The sequence below is a fragment of the Molothrus ater genome, chromosome 2 (genome assembly GCF_012460135.2).
Source record: "Molothrus ater isolate BHLD 08-10-18 breed brown headed cowbird chromosome 2, BPBGC_Mater_1.1, whole genome shotgun sequence".
Lineage (NCBI taxonomy): Eukaryota > Metazoa > Chordata > Aves > Passeriformes > Icteridae > Molothrus > Molothrus ater.
Window position 1 is genome coordinate 17798671 of NC_050479.2, and position 18107 is coordinate 17816777.

At 40.7% G+C, this 18107-nt stretch overlaps 1 protein-coding gene across 1 annotated transcript in view; it reads left to right on the forward strand.

Annotated features, from left to right (window-relative positions):
• The window catches only part of VEGFD (vascular endothelial growth factor D), a 30709-nt gene extending 13551 nt beyond the window's left edge, over positions 1-17158 (forward strand). Inside the window, exons 2-7 of the mRNA XM_036397417.1 lie at positions 4113-4323; positions 8280-8470; positions 10846-10994; positions 12269-12366; positions 14795-14990; positions 16487-17158. Of these exons, the coding sequence (XP_036253310.1) occupies positions 4113-4323; positions 8280-8470; positions 10846-10994; positions 12269-12366; positions 14795-14990; positions 16487-16613 (972 nt within the window). The 3' untranslated portion in view covers positions 16614-17158. The remainder of the gene's footprint in view (positions 1-4112; positions 4324-8279; positions 8471-10845; positions 10995-12268; positions 12367-14794; positions 14991-16486) is intronic.
• Positions 17159-18107: the final 949 nt, after the last annotated feature.

Genomic DNA, 18107 nt, shown 5'->3' on the forward strand with positions numbered 1-18107 from the left:
TTTCCAGTAATATGGCTCCACAGGTAATTTTTTCATTTGGGAGCATGGAAATGACATTGCCATGGTCCTTTCCCAAAGACCCCTTGTCTAATTTGTTTTTCTCCCAACTCTTAATGTATATTTTAAGGTTTCTGAGGCCGGAATTCATGATTTTGCTCTGTATGTGTACCATGCCAAGTGCAGTGAAGTTCTGCTCCACATCTTGGTTGCAACCATTACAACCAACAACTTCCACAATGGTGACAGCTCACCTCAGCTGACCACTAAAATCTATGTCAATGTGAAGGAAAGTTGTATGGGGACATAGAAGGGAAAAAAAATGATGTTCCTCTAGACTAGGAGGCTGAGCAGCTCAGCCTGAGATAGGTTTCACCAGACTCCCACCTAGCAGAATATGGGGAATGCAGAGAAAATAAACAATGTAAAAGCACAGTGGGATCCAAGCAGTTCAAGATGTTGAGAGCAGACTGGAGAATGGGAAGGGAACATGGAAGGAAGGAATGTAGTCATCAGGGAAAGACTGAAAAAGGGAGGTAGGGATATCTGCAAAGAGGGAAAGAGCATGTGCAGATGGCTACAGTCAGGGGAAGCAGTCAGTGGTTCTGTTCCTCTTTTGCTTTTTGTGAGGAGCTGGATCTCCCAGAAATGTCGGTGAAATGTCAGTCTGACACCTATGTATCTTTGCTCTGCTCTGTGGCTGAGTGAAGAGCTCCCCTCCTGTTCAAATGTTAGTTTTAGCTGCTTTCCACTTGCTATCAAAGTGAGAGGGCATAAAATCCTAAATCAAATGACAGGAAAGTTTGGGACTCTGTTGAATCTAATACCCTCCTCCAGTTTCATATTTTGAAAGATTTATTCACATTTCTGCCCAAAGCTGCACTCTTCGAAGTAGGTCTTTTCAGTCAGCCAGAGTATGTCTGTATCTAAACAGAGCTTGAATTCAAACAGTAAATGAAAGACGTCTCCAGACCTGCGTGGTGCCCTATGGTACTTCATCCTTGGTATTATCTGAGACTGTAAGAGGTTCTGTGTTTTTATTTGGTGTTGTCCTTTTCAAAATAGTATGGCCAGAATTGAATACTTTGGAAAGATTTCATGACAAGTTCAGGCTGTAGGGCTTTGTCCTGCTGATAGAGGTGATGGACCTTCTATGCTTTTCATTTTTTAAGCTTTTATTTTTGAATGCTTTTAGGTTGTGGGCAGCTACCTCTGTGGTCAAAGTGTATTACAATGAGGATGTCTTTCTGGTGGCTTCACTGTTTGCTGTTTGCTCTAGCAAGCATTTAGAACAAGGTTTTAGATAAGAGCATTGTAGTAATCTCAAACAAATCAAAAGAAACACATAAGGGGCTTTTCACTGTTCCTGTTTTGACACTTAGCAAGATTGGAACAAAATTTGGTGCTTCTCTTCAGATGTTTTATACCCCAGATAGCTGAGTTGAGATATGTTTGACCAAATGTCTACCACAGTAACACCTCTTGTGATCTGGTGAGCCTGGCCTTGCTGGTCATCCAGAAAAAAGACTTTCAGTCTGATTTCAAACGAATCATGTTCTATAAGTGTCTATATTTCTCTGTCTTTGCTACAGAAGGAGCTCAGGGCAACCAGGTCATTAACAAAATAGATGTCCCTGCTGTAAAATCCTATAACTACTTGAGAATCAGACCTGCCTTAGACACCAGCAGTGCCTTCAGCTCACCATGTCACCTCGTGTCAGCAATGCCCAGAGACAAAGACCATCCTTTATCTCTGTAGTGCTATTGTTATGGGAAAGGGTGCCAGGAAATTCTGTACTGGATAGGGAATCCTGTGAAGTTAAAAAGTCAGCTGTGAAATGTGTTCCCTCTGGGAAGAAGTCAAATATAAGAAGCAGGAATACAATTATTCTTATGTTATCATGGTAGGCAACAGGCAATACCATCAAGCTGCAGAGCTTGGATAGGTGTTAGGAAACATGGTGAGAGAAGGGGCAACAGATTGACTTCAGGGCTGAATAGCTTAGGCAAGCTCATATTTTGCTGATCTAATAATCAGGGCTTGGTTTAGTGGTGAACACAGTGGTGGTGTTGGGTTGATGGTTGGACTTGATGATCTTAGAGGTCTTTTCCAACCTTAACAATTCTGTGATTAATAAAACCTCTTGATATAGGAGTAAGAGAAATTGAGAAGCTAGTCATCCCAAACTGCTGACTTTTACAAGAAGTGCAGGGATATATCTTCCAAGTTCCAGAATGCTATCATCTCATTTTACAGGTTCTCTGTAAATTAAGACTAGTTTAGAAGTGTTGGATGCTGATTCAGCTAGAGCATTCTTTTGTACCGCAAAGAGAGAGGAAAAAAGTTAATGTTTAATAGAGTTCAGTTTTGATGTCTTTGGTCCCATTACCATGCCAGTTCTGATCCTACACTTACATGTTTTGCAAGACCAAGGAGACAGTTTGTGAATGGGAGTGAATGGGAACATAAGCTGTGGTTCTTAGAACAAATAAGTCTTGACGCATTAACCTCAAGCTGAATTTCAGCTTTCCTGGATCAGCAAAATTCTGGGTATCTTGTTTGTAAAACTGTCTAGAAATTCAGTTACTGGTGCTAAGTATTCACATTCCTTCTGAGCTATTTGTTCATAAGTATTGAGATGGGGTTTCTAGTTTTTACCACGTATGAAATGCATGAGAAATCATTCACCTATGAAGCAGCCATCTCTATTATGAAATATGTCAACTTGCTAAAGCACAATATAATGTTCTGTATGGGCATAAAAGGAGAGCAAACAACTTTTTCTGAGTTAACCACTTAAGGAATTTTAGGTCAGTGAAAGGTAATTACCCAAAATTAACTTGGCCCATGTGTACAGGCTAACATCTGTACTGTTGCGAACTAAATGCCACAGATGTCTTTATAACAAGTAACAGATGCACTCAGTGCTTGGATTTCAGATATCATCTAAAATCTTCCTGTTATAGGTGGCCCTTTCCCTCACTCCTTCCCCAGCCCTACACAGAGCTACTGGCTCAGACTGCTGTCTGCTGCACACTTCATGGACAGCCTCTTGTACTACAGCTTTGCTTTAAAGAGATGGAATTTTATTTACAACAGCTGGCACTGCAGCCCTTTGTTCGCAAGTCAAAAAATACAGTTCACTGTATGACCAGAGAGTACAGCTGAGAGAGCACCAGCCCAGTGCAACACAGACATTTACAAAGATAACCTCTTACTTGTGTTGGAGACTGTTTTCAGCAGATCTGGTGAGTCAGTGGAAATAAATTCTCGGAGCCTTGATAAAGGCACAAACACAGATGTCAGAAAGCAGCAGCCAAAGAAAGCACTATTGTTACAGGATGCTGGGCAATATGAAGTATTAAACAGCTATTTTTAAAGTGAATATTAACTTCAAACTGATGGTACAGGTCTTTGTAGGGAGCTTTCTCCAATGGAAGCAGAAAGGTCATGAGCATCAGACAGGTGGAAAATGCAATGACTTTGCTAATGCTGCTGCACAGCCACAGCTCTGAGGCTGGACATGGGCAGGACCCAAGTGTAGTCACAATGGGAGATGGCAGATGCATCCTGCACTTTGCAGCGTGTTGGATGATGTGCTTGCCTGCCATATGGATGGGCCCTTGTACTTAGTGCAGCTTCCAGCTGTCTCACCTGACCCTGCAGTGGTGTCTCTTGGCTGGAAGCAGAGTTTTGGTACCCAAGGCAGCTTGTTGCAGAGGCACATGGGCTGGGCTCACCAGCTGAACTGATCCAGGTTACCTGTAGGGTGACCTGGGATTCCTTCTGGCATAACTGGGCAGCTCAGGCACTGCAGTGATGTGACCAGTGTCTACCAGGGACACAGTAAAATCTGCATTTGTCAATTAGTTTTGAGGGCTGTGATGAAGAGGGTGAAGAAGTGGGCATCTCCCCTTCCCAATCTATGTGGGCACAAATCCTGCAGATAAGTCTGGTGCTGGGCACCCTCAAGGCCTGGGACAGCTCTGTGTGCTGCTGTTTTCCCAGGCAGATGTCCTCAGTAATGTGCTGCCCTTTGGTGCAAGAGCTCCACGTGCTGCACTGGGGACAGGTTGTAAAGTGCTGCCTTTCTGACCTCCCCCTTTCCTTCCAGAGGACATCTCTGTCAGCACTGGAGCGCTCAGAACAGCAGATCAGGAGAGCATCCAGCCTGGAAGAGCTGCTTCACATCACTCACTCCGAGGACTGGAAGCTGTGGAAATGCAGGCTAAAGCTGAAGAGCCTGGCCAACCTGGACTCCCGCTCTGCTTCACATCGCTCCACCAGATTTGCTGCTGCTTTCTATGATATTGACACACTGAAAGGTAGGTGCAGGTTTGTGGCCAAGTCTGATCTCAAAGCCTCTCACTGATTCTTGTGCAGTAAACTGTGAAGGAGCTAAGGGATTTCCTAGAATATACCCATACTAGAAACAACAGGGCATTTCTGGACAATTACTTTGTAGGAAAAAGTGTCAGACAACAGCCTGAGTACACCTCCCTGTTCTGTGGCCAAATCAGGCTTATTTTCTCTGCATACTCTCCAAAGGGAAGATGTACTCTTCAGGGATTTGTCAAGTGCACAAGAGAAAGAGAAGTCAATGTACAAAAAGCAGGTCAGAATGACTGGATGAGGGGCTGGAGAGCAGCACTGTGCTGCATCTCAGAACTTGCTTGCAGGCAGAAATGAATAAACTTTACTGCAGGCATAGAAATCCCTTTTTTATTAGATGTGCTCTGATACAAGGCAGTGCACCAGCAGCAGTGTCTGTGTGGGAACTGAGAGAAAGAAGGGGTTGCCCTAACCTTGATCTGTTTGAGGAAGTTTCTCCAGAGAAAAGAAGACCTTGAGGCAACCAACCAGAAACGAAAAGTGGAGAATCACAACCTACTCCTTCCATCTGGAGCAAGTATGAATATTATTCTTTGTAGGTGTGATGCTCAAGAGGCATTACATATTCATGGATGAAAAAACAAAGGATCAGTTACCATATTTTGGTCCAGCAAATGGACATCCTACAGCAAAGCTAAACTGCAGCCTAATGAAGGACAGGCTGAGATAATCTTTGTTGTCTTTATCCTGCTGTGATATTATCATATCACTTTCCTTTTGGGAAATCAGATATTACTGATCCTGTTCCAATACCACTTTTACAACAACCCCAGCCACATTCACACACCATTACTCAGCTAAATTATGTCTGAACAAAGGCCTTAAATTGCTTCTCTGAGCCACAACACAGAAATGTGTATACAAGTGCCTGTCTGAAGAGGATTTTCATATCACAGGCATGGCTTTACATTTTTCACAGAAATTTTGTACAGAAAAAAAGTTAAAACAAATACACACATGAAGAACAATTAAGACAGCTTTTAATAGTGATAAACATTTTGCTTACATACCCTTGTAATTCTACTTAAAAACATTAAAAATCCATAGTTATTAGGAGTACCCAGAGTCAAGTGGTGTAATCCTCTACTCACTGTTGCTCATTTAGTGAACACCAACATTTCTGCAAAACTAAAACATCCCTTTTGTCAAAACAGCATGACAAAAGGAGATGTTATTAAATGTTACTGAGGCAGGGAACATTGAAATGGGCATTTTTCAATGGCAGACTAGTGTAACTCAATATTTATAATGTAAATAATGTTCAGATAATAAGGTCACTATGACATTTAGTGTGCTGTGAATTATTTGAGATGGTCACAGGGCTGGAGCACCTCTCCTAAGTCAGGCTAAGAGAGTTGGGGCTGTTCAGCCTGTGGGAGAGGGCTCCATGGAGGTCTAATTGCAGCCTTCCAGTACCCAAGAGGGAGCTGCAAGACAGCTGGAGAGAGACTTTTCCCAAGGACATGTAGTGAACCTAAAAGAGGGTAAGTTTAGATTAGATATTAGGTTGCCCAGAGAAGCTGTGGATGACACATCCCTGGAGGTGTTCAGGGCCTGGCTGGATGGAATACTGAGCATCCTGGTCTAGAGGAAAGTGATCCTGCCCACAGCAGAGGAATTTGATAATCTTTAAGGTCCCTTCCCAACTAAAATGTTCTGTGGTTCTATTTTACTATGGTAATATTGATAAAGTTTTCTTAATAGCTGTTCCAAGTTTTCTGCTTGGAACTGCTATTAAGTTGCTTGTTATTTTCCCTTTCAGACACAGAGATGTCAGCTTTCTCATTAAAAGTCAAGGTGCTGAAATTCAAGTTTAAAAAAGCCCATTGGGGCTGGCCATTCTTCCATTGAAAGTGGAATTATTCCAGGACAGCAAGTACTTTTGTTCTAATGTATTAATATGTTCAAGGTACTAAAGCTCCTTTTAAAGAACCACAAGCCCATAAACATGTATTTCTTTCCTACACCCTTTCCAGTCATTAAACAGTGACCTTTCTGCCAAGTGCATCTGTTTTGTTTTAATAAAATGTTTTGATGAGAAGGCTAGGTCAAGACTTATCATTGTTTCACTAGAGTATCTTCCGCAGCACTCTAAATTCCATCAGGGAAAATTCAGGACTTTGTTCCTCCTTTCTAAAGCTTTAACAATGAATTCACTGAAAGTTTGTGTCACTTCACCAAACCACAGTCTCCCCTGAGCTGCTCAGTCACTAAGGACTGCAGCACTTTCAAGCTGAGGACTGTATCACAGACAAATTTCTCAGAAGCTGCTCTGTGCTTGGTCTCAGAAATGACCAGGGTGACAAGATGAACAAGATGTGACACTCAGTAGCTTGGCAGCCAGTTCCTGTAGCAGCCCTTCTGCTAAAGAAGTGGTTAATAAAGTGAGGATGTGTGCAGCTGGAAAGGTCATCGCTGCTTATGCTCATTGAAGTGACATCTGAAGTGATTACATGCACATGCATTAATGAGTTTGGCAAACACTTTATTTTAATATTAGGATGAGATTGGTGTTTTGATAGAACTAACATTATTCTAGAAAATTCTATCAATTTTAGTGATTATTCTTCTCTTAATTTATGCCTCTTCTTCACAATTCAGACATCAAACTCTTATTTCTTGTACTCTGCATGACTGAAAAATGGAGCAAATCAACCATGTTGAATTGAATTGAATATTTTCAGGAATAAACAAAAGTATTTAAATATACAAAGTCTGTTGAAGAAAAAGTTAAAAATAACAAAAGGAAAGTCAGGAATGAGAAAAATAGATCTTCACCTGAAGGCGAGGTATAGCTTGTAGGTTAAAAGAATTCCAAGATTTCTTTTTTCTCAGAACTTCCCTGTAAATGTAGGAACTGCTTTTACAATAGTAGGGAGGTGGACTGTGCTGGAAGAGAGAGCATTTTTTTAATAGTTTAAAAGTTGCTTTTCATCTTTCACAAGCCTGATGTAAAGCGTAAAGAAGAAAACAATTTTTCATCATTTTAAGAAGAATCTAAGCATAAGCATTGATGACTCATGAACAATTCCATAACTTGAATCAAGCAAGCAAAAGGCAAAAAAAGGAGAGCCACCTCTTGAGAAAACTCAAGACTGTATTATGTTTATTAGGTAAATGTCACTTTTTTCTCAGTCTGGCTCAGGCAGCTAATGCATTATTCCTTCTCACAGTCAGAATTTGACAAATCAGTCAAGCCAAGTCAACTAGTCTACCATAATTCAGAACTTGAAAGATGCCATGGTGTTCTGAACAGACAACTCACGCTTGAATTCATATTCCTGTTATTCAGCCTGAACCCCCTGGTGGTACTGAGGTGTGAGACTGTTTGTCTTGGATTTCACTGGGCATTTTGGAAACTGTGCTCTCTGGCTGACATCCACCAGGAGTACTCAAACCCTCTGACCAGAATCTGGTAGTCATTAATGTGCTTTTGCACTAAGGCCCAGGCCCTGCTGAGTGCATGGTGGGGTATGCTCAGAGAGAGGATAAAGTGACAATAGGAAAGGCTACTCGGGAGCAAAGGGGAACAGGGTGTGGGACAGCTTGCTCAGATAGACACTGTGGAGCTGGGGACTCTCAGCTAAGGGAAATCAATGCAGCTCTACCTGATCTGCTGGAATTAACGGAGATTTTGCTCATTTGCATTGAAAGCTAAAGGCAGATAAATGCAACAACCTCTCTGCCAGTGCAGCTGGTGTAAGTTACTGGGATAATTTTGCACTCAGAGTCCCTCTGCTCCTTAGATTGATCCAAATAAGTGCAAATTGATCCAAGTAAGTGCAAATGGCCTGCCAGCACTTCATTTTTATTAATATAATGCTTCTGCTTCACTAATCAAGAGGTTTAGATTTGCCATGATTGTTCATAAAAATGCTGTTCTCTCCAGTCATAGATGAAGAATGGCAAAAGACTCAGTGTGTGCCAAGGGAAACCTGTGTAGAAGTTGCCAAAGAACTGGGTACAACAACCAACAAATTTTTCAAGCCTCCCTGTGTGAATGTGTTCAGATGTGGAGGCTGCTGCAACGAGGAGAGTCTCAGCTGCATGAATACAAGTACAACTTACGTGTCAAAAACGGTAAATGAGGCTATTCATCTGTTTTCTTTTTACCCTGGCTCATCAAAAAGGGAGGGGAAGGAGGATGTTTGGTTTCTGAGATCCTGTTATGAAAGATCTGTCTGCACTATCATAACAAACAGAAGAATTAATTCTTTATTCATGTGGAGTGAATGCAGGAGTGTGCAATAGCATTTTACATCCATGTTGCATTATTAAAAATTGTTTATATATGTGTAGAGATGGAAAATCAGGTCCTGAGAAAGTGACTGCAGGCTCATGATAATCAGAAGTTAGATCCTTCTTTAATATATTGTCACTTGGACTGGGGACCCCTTGAGATCATTGTCTCCTGGGAATCCTCTGTATCCAAGGTTTAACCCCAGGAAATTTTGTTCTGTTGGGTCGCTGCATTTCAACATTCTCATCTGTGCCAAGAAGGCTGGCTAATAATTTTGGATGTGCAATTTTGCAAGCCAAAAAAGGAGACATATTCATCAGGAGAGACCAGATGCTATTAATTAGCATGCCTCAGGATCTGAGTTCACACACTTCTTAGGGAAAGAGAGGCACAAACAAGTAGCCAATTACTAAATGGGTGCAACAGGCAATACCCAAGTTTTAATGACCAGTCCCAAAAACTGAGCATAGACAGCTTCTTTCTGTAGACTCCTACTAGAGGCCATGCACAGAGATATCTTGCTCCAGTGGGTGACTGAGCAGAGCTCCAACTTTAGTACTTTCAATCCACTCTGTGGCTGAAGCCATCCATCGCTCATCAGCAATCTGGCCTAGTGGGTGGCACCCCTGCCCTTGGGAGGGGGTAAGGGGTTGGAACTGATCTTTAAGGTCCCTTCCAACCAAGCCTTTCTATGATTCTATGATTCATACCCACAGATGAAGCACATGACACTGGTCCTCTTTGATAAACCTTCATCTTGTGCATTCCTATTTCACTTGGCGCAATAAATGAAATTCTACTTATGATAAAGCCTTTTCTTTAAATCATAATAAAGATCAAGGGCAATTGTTTCAAAAAGAAAATTGAAGCCCTTATGGGGAACAGGTCCAATTCACTTCTGTATTTATTTTGTGTTTGTTGGAATGTAATTCCACTGTGTCTGGTAGTACTGGAATATAGCTGGAGTAAAATAAATCAGGGCCTGTCCTTCTTGCGTCAATGCTCATTAGTTGCTTTCATTCCACACCAGAAGGAGAAAGCTGTTATGAGCTGTTGGCCACACACAAAAGACATCTGATCAGCTCAGGGAGCTAGGTCAGGCTAAGTATTTATTTATTTATGTGTTTTTTGAGCAGCAGTTCATAAGTTTGTTGAAAAACTGCAATTTTGCAGAGTGTAACATTCCTTTAGCATCCTTCAAAATAAGCATTCCCTCCAAAGTCCCCAGCTAAGTTCCATTTCTGGATACACCACCATCAGTCCAGATTTATTCATCTAATGGAATTATTCCCATATTTCCATATGAGAGGATTTTTCCCCTTGGTATAAAATATCAACTGGAGGATATTGATGCCACCTAAAGTTAGACACTTCAACATGTAAGTTTTAACACCTAAGCAGTCTGCTTAGGAATACTCAGTCCCTGCAGGTGGATGCAGCTTTAAGCCAAGACATGCTGGCACACCAAGATGTGCGTAGTGCTTTGGTTTCCATGCGAAGGAAGCTGGTTTGAGGGGCAGAGGGACTGTGGGTCCCTTCAACAGCTCCTACACAGAGCTGCCCAAGGAACCAGAGCCTCCTCACCCCTACTCAGAGATCACTCTTCACAATTTGGGTGCACTGAAAACAGGCTGCTTTGCTCCTTCAGCTCCTGCTGTAGTCAACAGAGAGAGAGTTCAAGGATGATTCCGTGCAGAAACCCAGCTGCAGCAGAATGAAATTTCCTCGATTTACTCCTGTTTCTTCCCTCTCTGAGGAGGCTGTGGGGGTTAAGTTAGGTCCCTAAAGATGCATACTGTGATTATACCCAAGGACAGTAAAATAGCTGTCTCTGTAAGTAGTAGAGACTCAACTGATGGTGCAACCAAAACCAAAGTTCTCAACACCTACCTCTTTCCCATTTGGCCCTAGCATCCAAAAGAAGTTTTTGTGTTTGCTTGCAAATAATTTTGAGTAGTCTTGGGTGTTTAATAGCTGTAATACAGCTATAGGACTCCCATTTTGGCAAGTTCCTACCTTGATGGGCATTGCTTACTCTTCAAAACCCCCAGTGCACTTCTGCTCATTTATATTTATGGTAACTATCTCTAGATAAGAGCAAGGGTGGGGAAAATGGTGGAAAGGAATACAAGATTTTTCTTTAAAATTGTAATTATTAATTAACAATTAACTGTAGAATGGAAACTGAAAAATAAATGTTATTTTTGCCATCTAGCTCTTTGAGATCTCGGTTCCCTTGACAAGTGTTCCTGAGCCTGTGCCCATCAAAATTGCCAATCACACGGCCTGTAAGTGTACATCAAACACCCAGCGCCAGCAGTACACCATCATACGAAGATCTGTCCAGTACCCAGAGGAAGATGGGTAAGTTCTCTCCTTTGCAAACTTCTACACACATTGATATTGTTTTGTCCTGATTTGTATGTTATAATGGTCCATTCTCTTTCTGTTATCCCAACAGTTTTTCTGAATAACTTGGTTATCACTCAGGGTTAGAAAGTTCACCCAAACCATGTCAATTTTAAGTGAATGGTCATCAGAATCCAACAAACTGATGGCAGTTCAGCAGCATCTGGAGTCACTAAGATATTTATGTTCTTTAGCAGGAACTCCAAGTGCTCATATGGGCACTATGCTCCAATGGAGCTATTTGAGAATGTGTGCATACACATTTTCAGCCTGACACAGGAGCTCTGCTTGTGCGTTATTTAGCCAGGGCACACTGAGCTCTGTGCTCAAGCTAAAGCCCTCTGCCACACTTTATGGCATGTTGGGTCAGAATCAATGTGAATCTTGGCTTTTCACTTTTTGATCCAGTCTTGGTTTGCATCTGTTGGGCTCATGGACAGGAGAAAAGTGACCTCACATCTTACTCCAAAATGTGGCATAAAATACTTGTACTCCTGGTGAGAAAATGCTACATAAATAAACAAAGGCTCTAGAAACTCAACTAGCTTGAGTGACTCACTGGAAGTCAGCTCGAAAATCTGTCAAGCCCTGCGTTTGGCATTTGGTCCCCATCACTGCCCCTGAGTTGGACATTGTGGGGGCGAGAGGTGTCATTTCAGCAAAGCTACTCCAGCCCTCCCTCAGCCTGCTGGCCACTCTGAATCCTTTTTCTTGACAAATACAGAAGAACCTCAGTCTTTTTTCAGTTTGTGAGTTTCTCCCAGAGCAAAGGGCCTGAAAGTCAGTCTGTTCCTCTGATACTGAAATAGTCCCCTGTGCATCCATGAACATGCACAAATTAAACTGGAACTGAACCTTCTGGCAGCAAGGCAAAATTCAGTAAATTTACACAACATGAATACTGCAGGACAAAGACCACCCTGCCTGGGGTAAAGCTGTTTTATGGAAAAGTGGAGCTGCAAAACTGTAGCTTTTTCCTAAGGCTGTAATCTGAAATAGGTGCTAAACTTTCTTCCTTTGTTGCTGGGAGCCAGAGAGCTCCCCCCTGTCATCAGAGCCACCCAGACCCCGTTCCTTCTGTTTGCAGCAGTAATGCACACTGTAATGCCAGGCCTTCACATGGGACAGGTGGCAGACCCAGCACACCAGCAGCTCCTTTTGCCAAATGGCTACTCTGATGCCCCTAACTATCTTTTTTTAATTCCTATCTCAATTTCTTTTTCTTCTAGATGCCCCTTTGCCAACAAATTTTGCCATAATGGATGGATCTGGGATAGTGACAAATGTGAATGTGTTATAGACACACAGCACTCCAACAGACGAGAAGGTAAAGATGGAATGACAAAGAGACACTTTTACATACTCTCTCCAAGCTCTTTGTCTCTCATTCTGGTCATCTCCTCACTCTTTTCACATCGAGAGAGTTAAAGTTTTTATTCCACATCTCTAGATAGATTTGGATTATGGTGTGGAAACTCACCCGAAAATAAACACACATATGTGCTTCCCCTCATCTCATGTTTTTTTTTTTTTTTTTTTTGCTTGGATGTTTTACTCTCTCTGTATCAGCAACCTGAGTAGGACATAGGAAAGTATTTATAATATTTTGTGACGTAGGCTCCCTGTGCAAGTTTTCATTTCACATGTGCCTTAAATTCTATGATGGGCATTTGGAAATCTTCTCAACTGTAGAAAAAAATGCCCTAGAATACATTGCATGGGGCAGGTACTATTTTTTTATTATTATTTTATTTTTAGTTCTTAAGAAAATAATTAATAAGCAATGAGATAAACAAAACCAGTCCTGCATGTTAGCTGTTGTCAGTGCAAAAAATTATACAACTTTTCAAAATACTTGAGCACTTTTAATGATAATCTTAAGTTATTCAGGAATCTTTCAAACAGATATACCCTACATATTCAGGAGCATGTCTGTATACTTCTTCAGCTCTGTGGAAGGAAATGGAAGAGGATAAAATTTGTAGAAGAATAGTAACTGCCTGTCTTCTCTGCTTCTGTAAAATTTTAATTTGTCAAAGAAAATTGCAGGAAATATTCTGGGTGATAATTGTGTAAGTCTAAACATAGGCTTATGGGCAATAAAAATTAAGAGAAATAAATTTTTCTCCAAGTCCTGTGTAAAGTTTTTAAAAATTGTTTTTCTCAGGAAATTGTATTGGTCAAAATAAGGCAATCATAGCACTAGAGGAAACAGACAGAGAAGGAAACCTTGCCTTTGTGCTTTAAGCTATATTCAGCAAGAGAAAGAATAAACCATTTAAGGCAACAATAAATCAATCTATCTGCTGAGCAATTCCTAGACTAGCAAACCAAAATAAAGCTAAATAACCTAATAAACTGGTCTACTGATTGCAGTCTCCTAATGTTAATAAGCAAGAAATAATTTGCATAGTGGTTTCTGTTGGATCTTTTCTCACTCTGGATAAGATCCTCTGCCCATCAGGTTAGGCAGTCAAACGTAAGTTAGACTTCTCAGTCCAGAAAAGATTAGTACTCTATTTTAGACTGAGTCTGAAGGACTGAGAATAGCCAGAGCCCTCTTAACTCAGAGTCTTTTGTATAGTCAGCTTGGAGCATTAAAATCTGTGGCTTGCAACAAAGGCAATTATGGCCTTTGTTGACATACACTCAATACTTCCTCAGAAAAAATATCATTCTCTGAAGTACATTGTGTTTGGCAAGTGGCTGGGACAAAATAACTTAAAATCTGCCTTTGATGTTGGAACAAAGTGAGATTGAAACACTCAACACCACTTCACACATGCCAGGTTTTATCACCCGAAGGAAAGGTTTGTCTTCCAAGAATTTTGGGCAGACTCCCTCCTTGCTTTCAATAGGCCTTAGGTTTTATTCTGTTGAGATATTGGGTTTTCATCATTGAGTAAATAATAATAAAAGTTTCTTTCAAGTAAGGTGCAAGCCTTTGCTGGGCACTGAGATCAGGGATCAGATGGCAGAGGTGCAGGTTATATTTCACATTCCATAGGTTATATCCAAGAGCTAATTGTAAAGCTACAGGAAATTACCTTCCCAATGACACCTTATATGCCATGACCTTTAACCAGGGATGTGCTGCTTGCATTTTAATAAAGCTTTCACAAAATGTGTTCCCTTTTTGCTAGGATTAGCTTCATATTGTACTCCAGATGTGCATTTTCAGGGAAGATATTAGACAATGAGTTCCCTTGTCTGTTCTGGCTTTTTTTTTCTGAAATGAAGTATTTTCTTTCATCTTTGACAAATTTGAATGTGCTCCTTGTTGAAATGCTAGGCCAGCTTGCCCCATAGCAGACATAGCATTATGCTAAAAAATTTCTGCAGTGACTGTGTAGTGAAGTACACATGTGGTGGGTGTGGTAGTTTGCATGGATTTGCCTTTTTGTCATGGGTATGGACTAAAACCTTTTGGAGATTATCTTTTTAAAACTTGCTGTCCAGTAAATATTTGTGCTTTCCAAAGCATAACACTAGGCCCTTGCAATAAATATCACCCAAATTTTCTGTGTGCTAAGTTCAATCCACAAGAAATAGCAGAATTAGAATAAAGTGAAATAATCAGTGCAATCCTCTCTAGTCTTTTTCTGCACAGGAAGTTGCAACAGAAATTGTGAAGTCTAGAATCTATCAGAAAGTACATGTGCGAGTCCTAATGAATATAGAACATACAGACTCTCTTCAAAAGCAGGATTTAGCCATGTAAAGCTTACTGCTAAAAGATGTATGTGCTATTGCAGGACTCCCTCCTCTTGCTGAGCTGGCTATGTGTGGACAACATATGGAATTTGATGAAGAAAATTGTGAATGCATCTGTAGACATAAGTGTCCCACAGATTTCTTTCAAAGTAAAGAGAACTGCAGCTGCTATTTGTGTAGGGAGAGCCAGGAGAGCTGTGCTCTAAAACACAAGATATTTCATGCTGAAACCTGCAGGTAAGTGATCCTTGCCATTCAGAATCTACACTGCAAGAGCTGAATTAGAGATGCAAGTGCCTAATTGGCTGGGAGGTCCACTTGGGATAAAATACCCTGCTGAAGTTAGGGAGATAATAATAATAATAATAATAATAATAATAATAATAATAATAATAATAATAATAATAATAATAATAATAATAATGGTGATTATATTTGCAATGCAATACAATACCGTATAAAAGGAATCTAAGGTTTGTTTGTATTTTTAAGAAATCTGGACAAGGCCACTATTCAAGTGTCAATACTTACTACCTTTTTTTTTTTTTTGCTAATCTTTAGGGAATGATGATTAAAACTGTACTACAACTGCTATTAGTTTTTGCAATGAGATAGAGTCTTGTAGGTAGGCAGAACCCATCCTGTGCCAGCTGCTTGCTGCACCAGCTGAAGGCAATCTCATGGATGGTTAGGGACAAAGGCTTCCTAAATTTGCACACAGAGCACACAGCACATTCCTTATCCAGTTTGTCCTCAGAGCAAGCAATTTTCTAAACCTAATGCAATTTTGTACACATATAAATCTACTCAACCAGCTCTGACTCCACTGAGAAGCAGGAAAATGGTTCTGGGGCTACTATGCTCCATGAATTTCCCTAATCTGTTTGTATTATTAGTTTTGAGGTTTCTGTGTCAAATCTCAGATAGAAAATGCTCTCATGGATTAGTTAAATTTTAAATTTTTCAGAAAGCTTTGGTCCCGTGTAGAGGCCCAGGAGCATGCAGTAGCTTAGTCTCAAAGTTTATATAAGGATAGTCAGCATCCAGTTTCCCTGGGTACCTTGGCAGAGCTGTAGCTCACTGAGTGGTCACCCACAGGGTTCACTCCCAGTGACTTCATAGGTTCATTCACAGGGAAGATGCTGTGGAAGAATTAACATTTGCATCTTCAGGTTCAGCTTTGAAAACAAGGACAAACACAAAATATAAAGTATAAAAATAGCTAAAACAATTAGCAGAGCTAAAAATGAGCATGAAAAAATTGGTTATTTATATGTTTCAGACAGGTGGGAGGGGAGCAATGTAATAATTTGTTTACATGAATTTGGCTTCTACAAACTACTGTAATCTGGACGCAGGACCTTAATGCCAGACATCCATACAGTATTTCTGGAGGAGCAAAGCTGAATCATGAAGTGAGATCAGCTACTTTGCAGAGTCCAAGGGCAGCACTTTCCAGTGCTAACCCTCAGGACTTCACTGGTCTCAAAAAAGGAAAGCATCACTTAAGTTGTGAATCTGGACAAATGGACCACTGCAAGACGTTGCTGTAGACAGAAATTGTGAGGCAGCAAATTCTTGTCTCCCCCTGTTGTAGGATGTCAACATCTTTCCAAACAGTGTGTAGGGAGCATTGCAGTGTTCAATGATGAAAAAGTTGAGGAATGTGACAGTGAAGAATTTTCATATTAAAATGCTTTTCTCTTTTGTGTTCTTTCTCCTTTATCAAACAGTTGTGAAGACAGATGTCCATCCCAACCCAGAACATGCCCAACTGCCAAACCAGTGTGTTCCAGGCATTGTCGCTGTCCAAAGGAGAAGAGAGGTTCTCATGGGTCCCAAAGCAGAGAAACTCCTTGACTGAGCTTCCCCTATTCTTTGAAAATCCACTGCTTCGCAAAGTAGCTGTCACTGACTTTCAAACAATAGTAAACATGAACATCTTCCACATTAATAGCAGAAGAATTAATCCAGTCTGCATTTATTTATTAGAGTAATCACTAAATGCAAGTGAATCCTCTGGAACATTGGTTATTGTTCTCTAAGAGGTAACAACAGCTGATGAATTTATGTCTGCATGGAAGAAAGATTGGAAAGTAGCAGTTCAATGTTACATTATGGAAGATGAAACTGTTTATTGGAAATAGAGTCACAGTCTCCAGCCAGTCGTTCAGAAATTGAGACTTGATAATCTTAGCCTCTGAGTCCTTAGCTAATGCAGCTCCTGGGTAAAACTTTCTTCAGAAATTCAGTGTACAGGATTTGGCTTCTAATAGGTTCAGCACTGAGTTATTTGATCTACTGTTCAGCTTTGATTATCATTTTGTGTTTATTGTACAACTACTGTCAGATGTGCCATATTTAAGTGTATATAAGAAAATAAATACATCAGTTATTCGAGTGGATTTGATTTTTCTCTGTTATTTTAAAACTCTGCCTAACAAAAAGAAAAGAAAAACCCCATAGCCATTTCAATACAGCTTTCTTACATTTGTTCCACTGGGACTGGCTCCTGCCCAAACCCAGGTCAAAACAAGGTCACTTGACCCAATATTTTCAGTAAAAAAGAAGCATTTTTTTTCCCCATGTCTGCTTCAGAGCATGTGTGATTTATTTATTTGTTCCTGGTGTAGTGTGTTAATCTTCCTAAGAGGATAACAGCACACTAGTACTGACTCTTCGGTTATTTTTTGGAAAAGCACTGTTCACTAGAAGAAGGTTTTCCTTTTAACCTACCATGCAATGAAAATATCTCCTGTGCACTGAAATTCCTCTCCCCAGTGTGAGGCCTGAGTAACAGTGCCTTAACCAGATCAGAAAAGGGCAGTACTATTTTCTGAGCCACTGAAGTCTGCTGTGAGCTAGTCCAGAGAAAATATTATGAGCAATAATCCTGAACTGGAAGTGATAGTCTTGACATCTGTATGATTTTTTCCCAGTTGCTGAATTCTCCAATTCTACACTGCACTGTGACCAAAAGGAATAGAGTATATGAAACAAATGCCACAGAAATGGAATGTCTGACACAACACAGGGAACAGGAAATGGATTTCTGACGTGCAACTAAGATTTATGTTTTTTTTATTCATATAGGAAAACCAGATTGCTTTATAGTTAAATTAGAGGCAAATTCTGTAAGATTGATTGAATGGCTGGACAAAGCACCAAACAATGTAAGAGGCCTTTAGTCTCAGTAAGGCATTTAGGATTTGATCCTGAGTGTTGAGAGTGTTTCCTAAGCCAGCTGCGACCTAGGTCTGTGCAAACATACCTGCAGGCTGTTTGTGCTGCCTGTTCTGTGAGCTGGCCTGGGATCCTCTCACCTCTGAGCATCCTGGGCAAGCCCCTGCAGCA